This window comes from Hevea brasiliensis, chromosome 16, assembly GCF_030052815.1.
Source record: "Hevea brasiliensis isolate MT/VB/25A 57/8 chromosome 16, ASM3005281v1, whole genome shotgun sequence".
Taxonomy (NCBI): domain Eukaryota; kingdom Viridiplantae; phylum Streptophyta; class Magnoliopsida; order Malpighiales; family Euphorbiaceae; genus Hevea; species Hevea brasiliensis.
Window position 1 is genome coordinate 65,769,759 of NC_079508.1, and position 11,611 is coordinate 65,781,369.

The 11,611-nt window shown below is 36.4% G+C and overlaps 1 protein-coding gene and 1 non-coding gene across 4 annotated transcripts; one reads left to right on the plus strand and one right to left on the minus strand.

Annotated features, from left to right (window-relative positions):
• Nucleotides 1–214: 214 nt before the first annotated feature.
• On the plus strand, nt 215–11,149 carry LOC110670245 (ATP-dependent Clp protease proteolytic subunit-related protein 4, chloroplastic). Of its 3 annotated transcripts, none has more exons than XM_021832222.2 (8): nt 215–566; nt 1,170–1,373; nt 1,502–1,557; nt 2,387–2,513; nt 2,626–2,703; nt 9,407–9,520; nt 9,610–9,727; nt 10,924–11,149. In XM_021832222.2, the coding sequence occupies exons 1-7, from the start codon at nt 291–293 to the stop codon at nt 9,679–9,681; spliced, it is 927 nt and encodes a 308-aa protein (XP_021687914.2). In that variant the 5' UTR covers nt 215–290; the 3' UTR covers nt 9,682–9,727; nt 10,924–11,149. The 3 variants fall into 3 exon arrangements, with proteins under 3 accessions (XP_021687914.2, XP_021687915.2, XP_021687916.2); XM_021832223.2 differs by lacking the exon at nt 10,924–11,149 and adding an exon at nt 10,595–10,888; XM_021832224.2 differs by lacking the exon at nt 10,924–11,149 and adding an exon at nt 10,458–10,596.
• Nucleotides 3,671–3,743, minus strand: TRNAK-UUU (transfer RNA lysine (anticodon UUU)). The gene has a single exon. It is a non-coding gene; the product is annotated as a tRNA-Lys (tRNA).
• Nucleotides 11,150–11,611: the final 462 nt, after the last annotated feature.

Below are 11,611 nucleotides of genomic sequence, written 5' to 3' on the forward strand. Positions count from 1 at the left end.
TAATAATTTATACATGTATATATATTATATTTAAATATAATTTATTATATTGATCAAATTAATATACTGTACAATATGAAAAATGGTCTCTTTTTTATATTATAAAAAGCGTGTTAATGTGATTGAACGATTTTCTTATTCCATGATATTGGGCTTATTCCATGATATTGGGCTTTATGGTAGTGGTGTCCACTAACGGGCAAAAACCCATCGACAATCAGTTCTGTTTCTTTCGGCATTTTCATTTCAATCTCTTCTACTCTTTCTCTCAGCATTCAGCAACGCTGTCAATGGAAGTAGCAACTGCAACAGCATCGAGCCTCGCGCTCCACACGCGCATCTTAACGTTTCCCCAGGCTTCTTCACGAACCTCAAGCTCCAACGGAACCCTGTCTTTCGCTTCCTCATCTTCTTCTCTCAGGACTTCTCTCTCAACAAGCTTTTTATCCTCCTTCGCTGGCGGCGGAAGTGTTATTGGCGATTTCTCTGGCATCAAAATCCGACCTGAATGTCTCAGTCCGGCATCAATTTCGAGTTCGAAAGGTAAAAGAAGCGTGGTCACTATGGTGAGTTCAATTTTTAGCCTCCTTATTCCTTTTCTCGCCCTTTTTGATATATTATTATAGGTTTGTCTTGATTTTTGATGTTTCGGATTACCACATAAAGAGTACTGTAACCAAAGACTTGGGAATCATTTTCCACTCTGCTAAGGTTATTAATCTCATTGGTAGGTTCCAGTGCTTATATATGATTACGTAAAATGAGACTATGTAATGATAGATTTGTAGTTGAGACATATACTTTTCACAACACATTGCATGGCAGACCTTTCAAGGGACTGAAAATTCATGAAAGTTCCTATTATAATTTTTGGCTTGCTGCCCGTCAAAGGAATATCAGGGTTTGGCATTGTATTTTTGACCTGTGACTCAAGGACTGATTCTTATTACTTTCGTTTCATATTCTTATCATGGTTGATATCTGATTTGAACCTTATCTGATCAACAGAGTAAGATTGATAGTTCTTCTGTTCATTATTATGTGATGTCATAAATTTGTTCTAAGTTCTGTATGTCCTTGTGAAATGAGATCTTTCATGGGCATAAAATCTCTGAAAATTTGCCATGTTGGGAACATTTGTTTGTTTATTTGTTGTTCTCCTTTGGCAGGTTATTCCTTATACTAGGGGAAGTGCATGGGAGCAACCTCCTCCTGACTTAGCATCTTACTTGTTTAAGAATCGGATTGTTTACTTGGGCATGTCTCTTGTTCCTTCTGTCACAGAGTTAATACTTGCAGAATTTCTTTACCTTCAGTATGAGGATGAAGAGAAACCTATTTACCTTTATATAAACTCCACTGGTACAACTAAGGTTGACTGTTCTTCATTACTTTAGCTTTCCTTTGTCTGATATATATGTGTGTGTCCCAGAGCATGTTTCTTGAATTATGGTGTCTTCTGATAATTTATGATACTAACAAAAGCCTTTTCTTTTTTTAGGGTGGTGAAAAGCTGGGTTATGAGACAGAGGCTTTTGCAATCTATGATGTTATGGGGTCATAAACTTTATGCCCTTCTACATAATGCAATTTTTATATGACGTTCTGTTAAGCCATTCAAAATTAACCCCATACCCACCCCTTTTTTTCTGCATTTTTCTGTCATAATCATGCTGAGGCCTCATGGTAGCTTGGGGATATCTAACCATGAAATGTTGCTGTCTTTGACAACAATTGTACATAAGACCGGGTTTAAATCTTTCCAAAGTTGCATTTACCAATGCATTTGTGTTTCAATTCATCCTTTTATGTGATCTAAACAATTGAAGGATAGTTCACTTTAACATAGGACATGGTTATTCTTACAGTTATGTACTGGGATGAATAATCCAAATCTGAATGGGATCCTAATAAATACCTTCAACATTACTGTAAGCCAGTTTGATGTGTATTGTATGAAGGACAACTTTGTGTTACGTATTTACTTACCATCTTCTTATTAGTTTTAGCCATATGCATGTTACAAGCTTGATTGATTCTCCCTCTCAAATTACAAACACGTACTTGTATGCATATATGTAATGCATATTACATCATTGTGTAGGTGCATATCATTGATTATTTACTTATTCAATGCCCACTTGAAGACTTTGAGAGAAATAAAATAGTTTAGTTTTGATATGAGTAGGACATATATGTTGCATGACATGTCTCATAAGTCATGGAGATAATTTTTCATTGATTCCCTTCATCTGCGTCTGTTTTCTATTTTGTGATGTTCAGTAAGTTTAATGTAAAAGTTTGTTATGAACATCAGTAAACCACCTAACTATTAAGGAGATTCTGTATTGTCTATTTTGCTTAGGGCTGACTTATTTTGCTGCAGGTATGTTAAGCCACCTATATTTACTCTCTGTGTTGGTAATGCTTGGGGAGAAGCAGCTCTGCTTCTGGCTGCGGGGTCAAAGGGAAATCGTTCTGCTCTACCTTCATCAACTATCATGATAAAGCAGGTGTTTTCTTGACCATTGTTATTTAGTGCTGCACTCTGTTCTTTTAATATCTTGCTACCAGATATTTCTAACGTGAAAATCTATAATTTTTTTTTGTCCTACCAATCTATAGCCAATTGGGAGATTTCAAGGTCAAGCAACAGATGTCGACCTCGCAAGAAAAGAAGTGAAGAATGTGAAAGCAGAATTGGTAAAATTAATAATGGCTTTGGTGTCTCTTTCTGATTAAATAATACTAACTTTGGTTGTATACATCCAACCTCCAGAATGGCATATTTGTTGACTACTAGGAATGATAGTTGTTCTTGGGTAGGGCTTGGTCATAAGTTTTCTAACTGGCATGAATGATTGCCTAGTAGATTATGCCACAATGTTTGACAGCAACATATGAAATGAAGAGAGATGTAATACATTATCTTTCTTCTTTCTACTATAGTTGGACATCCTATAGAAGAGGAAGGCCTTTCTCTTGGGCCTAACGAGGTAGGACTGGGACCACAAAAGTAGGGCTAACATGGAGATGGAATCTCATCTATACTTAGCCTGAGAGACTCCAATTATGTGTTTGTTTGGAAGGAAAGGAAGATGCAAGGAATTGTATTTTGACTCTATAAGTTAAGATACACTTCCTCCACTTTATGTATTTAGCTTGTATTATTCCTACTTTCCTTACCCTCTACCAAACACAGCCCCTCATTGATTGCTTTGGTGGATACAAAAGTATTTTTAATTAACAATCCAGGAAAAGAGTATTTCGTAACAAAATTTTCTTTTATCTACCGACCAATAGATCAGTATTAAGATCATGTTAGAATGTGAGTTGTTTTGTGATGCCTCATCTGTTCATTATTTATTGGTTGAAAAAAAAGGCTAGAGACTGCAGTCCACTTCAGAAAGAAAGAAGTAATGCAGGAAACTTATCTTCAACTGCATAGCTCCATAGCCTATAATATTCTTTTACCATTCAGTCAAAAAAAAGTGATTAATGCATTGTTTACACAGAAATTTCCTAATTTGACATAACCTCTCCATGGTACTGCCATCTGGGATTTATGTGAAATTTGCTCTGAGCTGATGAGTGCTGAAGACTGTCTGCGCCAAAGAGTGATCTTTGAACGCTACTACGCATCCTTACTAATAGTGTAGTGTAAGGTATTTGGGTATAGCAAGACTTGAACTTGCGACCATTAGGTTAAAAGCCCAATTCTCTACCAATTGAGCCATACAACCAAAAAATTATGTAGTAGTAAATAAGGATTGGTGCGGAAAAGAAAAGAGGGCAGCCCCTCTTCTTCTTAGTTGTTTGAGCTCGGGGTTATCTCCACTAAAATAACTTGAGTTAATTTGGCTTGGCTCCTCCTTGCTATTTATTCACTTTCAATTTCTTGTTATTTTTCGATGTAAGATTCCAACACTTCTCCCTCAAGTGTAACTAGACCGAACTTCAGTTTTAGATCCAGTTATCACCTGAACTGCATGCAGTGGCCCATCTAGAGTTTGGCCTTCTCTTTTGTGGCTTGGCTCTGCAGGTCTAGTTCTATTTGTTACTAGCCCATGGATGCACTTAAGTTTGGCTCACTGCACACAACCCACCATGCTTTTTCAGGTTCCGAATTGTGGCCTACTCTGATATCACGTGAAATTTGCTCTGACCCGGAGAGTGCTGAAGATTGTCGTCATAGTTTAGTTATTTGAGCTTAAAGTTGCCTCTACTAAAATGGCTTAAGCCAAGTTGGTTTCGCTCCCCCTTGTTATATATTCACTTTCAATTTCTTGTTATTTTCCAATGTGGGACTTCAACAATTTGCATCTGAGACTGGTATTTTTATGATCCAAATCACAATGGTATGTAATCTAGATCTCAATATTAGGGAACCCATTCCTTGAGGTGAGAGAAAACCAAGGGGTGTTAATAGATTTTGTTGGGTCTAACAGCATTGAAAAGGTGGAATGATTGTCAGTCTCCACTATGGCTTGATCTAAGAATAATATCACCATTTATCTCAAACAATGTCTGGCTCAGATGCCAAGATTACTGTTGACGATGTTGGTCTCATGTGGTTGTTGACTGTACTCAAGTTGTGTGAAAAAGGCCAAGGTACTGCCAAAGTGCCAATGAAATCGATGATGGTGGTCTGGAAATTTTCATAAAGGATAAGAATGCAAAACAAAAGTATGAAAAGAGGAATTTGGGTAGATAGTATCATTCTAGAACCTAGACTATCATTCTAGAACCTAGACAATGCCAAGCAGTGCTTGGGCTTGTTGAATCCTACCCTGCCTGTTTGGTTGAGCCCATCTCTAGTTGGAGCTCTCATTATATATATGTAGGCCCTTCAATAATCTTATTTAGCCCAATAATTCTAAGGATTGTGTAATTCTATTATTCTACTTACTTTCTCTTTTAAAGAAAAAATAAAAAGGATTGTGCAAGAACTCGTGATTTAATTTATTATAATTTGAAAATAAAAATTTTTTTAATCAATTTCAAATGCGATTAAGCATTTAATAGTAACCTCATTAACTCAACTCAACTCAACTAAACCTTTATCCCAAAAATTTGGGGTCGGCTATATGGATTCGCTTTTAATAGTAACCTCATTGTTAAAATTTAAATAAAATAAAATGAAAATTGGCTACTCCATTGGCTATTCAACCAATATAACTTACTAGGAGGCTTTGTAATCAATATTAATAAGCATAATACATATGGCATGATCCCAATAAATGTCATACATGTACCACAATTTAAATTAGCTAATGAACTAAGCCTATTACCACATATTAATTCAAGTGATGTATCCCTCCGCATTCCACAATCTAGAGAATAGCATACTCTTGGTGATTATGCTTTACATTAACACTTGGCTAGTTTACTGCTTGTAGATGGAGGTTTGAAAAAAAATAGTGCAACCTTTTGCAAGTGCATAAGGTATGTGTGTGTATATCTAGCTTCTATCATTACCTTTCCCTTTACTTCCAAACTCTCTGATAGTTGACCTTAATTCAAGGACTTTGTTTGGAACTTGAACAGTTGCCCTTTGGGGCTAAAACTAAGCACCATAAGTTCCTTAAAAAAGATTACTTAGAAGCTGTCCTAAAAATATTTATCTACGGAGTTCAGATTTGAAAATGCTGCTGTAAATATCTCAAAAAGCTTTATTTGAATGTAGCACTAATTTCACAGATTTTTTTTTTTTCTAATTGAATAACAAATTGCCTTGCAACTTGATGTATTTATTATATCCAAAAAGGTTTTCCTAACGAGTGCAACATTGCACTTGTTAAGGTTCATTAAATATGCTTATTTATTATTAATTTTGCATCAATAACATAAGAAATTATATTTTCTATGTGATATTGCAACATTTTCGATGTAATATTACACATTTCTATGAATATTGATAATTTCTGATACAAACTCAACTCAACTCAACTCAACTAAGCCTTTGTCCCAAAGATTTGGGGTCGGCTATATGGATTCGCTTTCTCCATTCTAAACAATTTTGGGTTAAATCCTCAGAAATATGTAATGCTTCTAGGTCATGTTGTACTACTCTCCTCCAAGTCAATTTAGGTCTACCCCTTTTTTTCTTTCTATCATCTAACCTAATGTGCTCTACTTGTCTAACTGGAGCCTCCGTATGCCTACGCTTCACATGACCAAACCATCTCAATCTCCCTTCTCTCAACTTATCTTCAATTGACACCACTCCTACCTTTTCTCTAATACCCTCATTACGGACTTTATCTAGTCTAATATGGCCACTAATCCACCTTAACATTCTCATCTCTGCAACTCTGCAACTCAACTTATCTTCAACTCATACGACTCTTTTAGTGCCCAACACTCACTACCATATAACATAGCCGGTCGTATGGCTGTACGGTAAAATTTTCCTTTCAACTTATTGGGAATTTTACGATCACATAAAACTCCCGTGACACGTCTTCTCTTTAACCATCCGGCTTTAATCCTATGACTAACATCCTACTCACATCCCCCATCTACTTGAAGGACTGAGCCTAGATATTTAAAGTGATTACTTTGGGACAGTACCACTCCATTCAAACTAACTCATTCTCTATCACCAGTTTGGCCTTCACTGAACTTGCAATGCATGTATTCTGTCTTCGTTCTACTTAACTTAAAACCCTTTGACTCTAGAGTACTTCTCCAAAGTTCTAGCTTTCTATTGACTCCTTCTCGTGTCTCATCTATTAGAACAATATCATCCGCAAACAACATGCACCAAGGAATACACTCTTGTATATGTTTCGTCAATTCATCTAAAACTAATATAAAAAGTTAAGGGCTTATGGCTGATCCTTGGTGTAATCCAATTGAGATCAGAAAACCTCGTGTCCCTTCCCACTGTGCGCACAATAGTAGTTGCTCCTTCATACATATCTTCCAATAATTGTATGTACCTAATAAATACCCTCTTTTATTCTAACACATTCCATAAGACATCTCTTGGAACACTATCATAAGCCTTCTCCAAATCAATAAAAACCATATGTAGATCTTTCTTCACATCTCTATATTTCTCCATCAAGCTTCTAATAAGAAAGATCGCTTTCATAGTTGAACGACCGGGCTGAAACCAAATTGATTGAGAGAGATAGAAGTATGATGATGTAGTCAATGCTTCACAACTCTCTCCCACAACTTCATAGTATGGCTCATGAGTTTAATTCCCTTATAGTTTGAGCAACTCTATATGTCTCCTTTATTTTTAAAAATAGGTACTAAAATACTCCTCCATTCATCAGGTATTTTCTTTGAGTTTAGAATCTTATTAAATAATTTAGTTAATCATGTCACTCTCATATCTCTTAAACACTTCCACACTTCAATTGGTATTTCATTAGGTCCGCAGGCTTTACCCACTTTCATTCTCTTAAGTACTTCCTTTACTTCTAAAGATCTAATCCTTCTAGTATAATTCACATTATTTTTTATTGTTCTGTAGTCTATATTCATGCTATTACCATTTTTACTATTATTAAAGAGATCATTAAAATAATTTCTCCATCTTTCTTTAATGTCCTCATCTTTCACCAACATTTTTCCTTCTTTATCCTTAATGCACCTAACTTGATTCAGATCTTGACATTTCCTTTCTCTCTTCCTTGCTAATCTATAAATATCTTTCTCCCCTTCTTTAGTTCCAAGTTTCTCATATAACTTTTCAAAGGCCTGTGCTCTTGCTTGACTAATTGCCTTTTTTGCCTTTTTTTTTTGCTATTTTGTACTGTTCATATGCCTCATTATTATCACATTTAGGTAATTTCTTATACCATTCCCTTTTTCTCTTCGCTGCCTTTTGTACTTCCTCATTCCACCACCATCTCTCTTTTGAGGGTGGTCCATGTCCTTTAGACTCTCCAAGTACTTTTCTAACTGCTTCTCTAATGTTTGATGCCATCTGTATCCACATATCATTGGCCTCCATATCCAGCTTCCATACTTCGGACTCGAGAAGCTCATTTTTGAGCTTCACTTGCTTTACTCCTTTGAACTCCCACCACTTTGTTCGAGCTACACTATTTCTTCTAACCTTACTTGAATTGTTCCTAAACTTGACGTCCAAGACCACCAACCGATGTTGACTTGTTAAAGCCTCTCCTGGAATGATCTTGCAATACTTGCATAGAGCTCTATTTGTCTTCCTGGTTAAGAGAAAGTCGATTTGGCTTCTATGTTGCCCACTTTTGAAAGTCACTAAATGTGACTCTCTTTTTATAAAGTAGGTATTTGCTAGTATTAGGTCATATGCCATAGCAAAATCCAGGATGTTTTTTCTCTTCTCATTTCGACTGTCAAAGCCAAAACCTCCATGAACATTCTCATAATCTTGTCTATCACTTCGTACATGTCCATTCAAATCTTCACCAATGAAAACATTCTCTTCATTCGGTATGCTTTGCATTAAATCATCCATATCTTCCCAAAACTTTTGTTTACTCTCACTGTCTAGTCCTATTTGTGGGGCATAAGCACTAACTATATTTATTGTTTCTCCTTCTAGTACTAGCTTTACTAGTATAATTCTATCTCCTACTCTTTTCACAGCTATTACTGCGTCTTTCAATGTCCTGTCTATGATTATGCCCACTCCATTATTGTTTCTCTTCTTTCCGGTAAACCACAGTTTGTACCCTGAATTACCCACTTCCTTACTTTTCTCTCCTCTCCATTTAGTCTCCTGAATACAAGCAATATTCACTCTTCTCCTTTCCAAGGTATCCACAAGCTCCATTAATTTTCCTGTAAGTGATCCAACATTCCAAATACTAACCCTGATCCTCCTCCTATCCTGCTCCTTCCTAATAGGTCTCCTTTTATGATATCTTCTATTGTTTTCTATGTCTATCTTGTGTTCTGTTCCACTATTTGTTCTACTATCTGTCCTATGGACTAACTTCTTTATCCACACCCGTCCATAATGTGGGAACCCTTGTCACTTAACACCACACCCGGGGGCCGGCATGGCGCATCGCTTTTGGTGAACGCCTCTACATCCTTGCATATTTTTCACTACACCCGGGCTCCGATGTAGCGCGTCGTGAGTAGAGGACGCCCTAATATTTATATCATTTGAATCCATATCATAAGATGTGACGAAATTTTTACGCTGGTTGTCACCTACCGCAACTCTCCTTCTTTATCCAGGCTTGGGACCGACTAAGAGCAAGCTACTTAGGTGGAGTTATAATTTCTGATACAAAATTAGTAATAAATAAGGATATTTAATGAAATTTAACAAGTGTAATGTTGTACTCGTTAGAAAAACATATCTATAATTGTGCTATCACAACACAATAATTCATTACTCTTAAAAAAATATCTTAAAGGTCAATTTAAAAAAAAAAAAAAAATCTTACAGGTCAATCTCTTGGCAAAACATATTGGAAAATCACCTGAGCAGATTGAAGCAGACATTAGTCGCCCAAAATATTTTAATCCCGCTGAGGCAGTTGAATATGGCATCATAGACAAGGTACTTTGGTTCGATAAGTTATTTGATTTCAGTTTGGTTTTCATGCATCATTGATTGCTTCTTTTTTTTTTCTCCTTGATTTTCTGCAGGTACTATATAATGAAAGGAGCACTGAAGACCGTGGTGTTGTTTCTGACCTTAAAAAGGCACAGCTTATATGATTGAGAGAAATTTCAATTGGTGATTTTTGGCAGTAATCCGCTTAAGGTATATCTGCAAGTCATTGTCAGATTTGGATTATGTGAAAATTCTCTTAAATATAAAACTTTTGCTGTTTTATAATAATATAAATGTTAGTTCATGGGGGACATTTAGTGCTTTCTTTCCAACAAAGTGTTTGAAAATTCTGTACTTTTTCCTGAAATCCTTTATGGCACTTTTGATCAGTGATCCATTTGAAACATACTACAATTTTGACAGTGCTCGAGACTTGAAAATCAATTTAATTAGCATTAGGTACGGCCCTGGTAGCATTATCACAACTGGCCGGAGCAAAGTGTAGGCTACCAGTGAGCTGACCAGAATACCTCTGCATCCTGATAAATTTATTATTATGATCCACTGGCCCTTGAAAATCTTGCTACTGATGAACATATTAAGATGTACGTGACCAACCCTTGGGGATATATTTCAATCACTATCATATGCCTCTCGATCGTAGACCCACTCAGAGCAGGTTGCTTTTTTTAACTACTCCACTGCTCTAGCATGTAAGGTGAAGTATATTCTGAAATTGAATGAACTTGCTTGTTCTTCTCATGGTCATGCCACCTTACCATTCTTTTCATGGCCGTGCCACCTTACCATTATTGCACTATCTTCCTTCCTGAAATATCTGTTGAAAGACTCCTGGAAAAGTGTATCAGCTAAGTTGTAGATTGACTTTACAATTAAACGTGGATACACCTTGTATTTGCTTTTTTGATTGTTCTGTTAGGATCGTTGGATTTGACATTGAAAATGATCGAGGAGACAACGTTAATTGGTGGTGTACTTTATTGTCTGGTATCATCAGTTTCATCCACCACTATATAGCCTTCTGTGCCTTCTGTCATCTCAAATTTGCAAATGTAGGGTGGGGATGCCGCATGGTAGCAGTGCTTTTTTAATATCAAACGTACGCGTCTATGGTCCCAGATATCAACAGCACCTCCTCCATTTTGTATCCAGTGTTTGGGGCACCGTGTTAAGCGATATCACATTACACAAGCCATAATGGTAGCTAGTGGCAGTTACTATCTCAGATTTGGAACAGTCTCTCTCTCTCTCTCTCTCTCTCTCTCTGTCAAATTATCATTGGATTCATTGCAAATCAATAAGCATTATTAAGTATTTCAAACTGTAATTTTGTATTTTTGTTATTGCTTTTTTGTTTCTCCAACTCTTCTTTTTAATGTTGTTAGGTTATGTTGATTTTCATTTGGCTGGAGCAATGTATATTGAATTGATGATGACTCGAAGGAGCCAAGAAACGGAATGTGTTTTTGAATGGGATTTTAGCCTTGGATTATACTGTTTCTGTGGTTAATCTGTGCATATAACAAGCGTTGATGGTAACATAATGTATTGCAGAAATCTCTCTTTGGTGAATGGCTGAAGCATGTAATGCTGAAATAGTTTGCACCATAATTTTTGAGTGGAGAATGGAGAGAACAGGAGCTTCAGTACCCCTACCTCATGTATAAAATTGAAATTTAGAAAATTAATGCAATAATATAGAAAATCTAACCTCTTAAGGAATAGATTCATAATGGGACGTCTGAGAATCATGAATAATGATATTGGTGACGGCAGGCAGCCGATTAGGCTATTATTGTCCCTTTCTTATTTGCAAATTGGTGGGCTGCTATGGAATTGCCAATTGGACGACAAGGAATAAGAGTCACCTACCCCAATTTCTCCCCCAATGTTGATTTATACAACCTCTCCTACGCTAAAATTACACTTGGATTTGGCATCTTGCTTTGCCTGCCTTCTACCTACCCCAAATTCATTGAAGCTCAAAAAGTCGCGAAGCCATTTGTTTAACATAATTTTGAGAGAAATCTTGGAAAGTATTTAAGTGCTCCCACCCAAATTTTCAGTCTTATC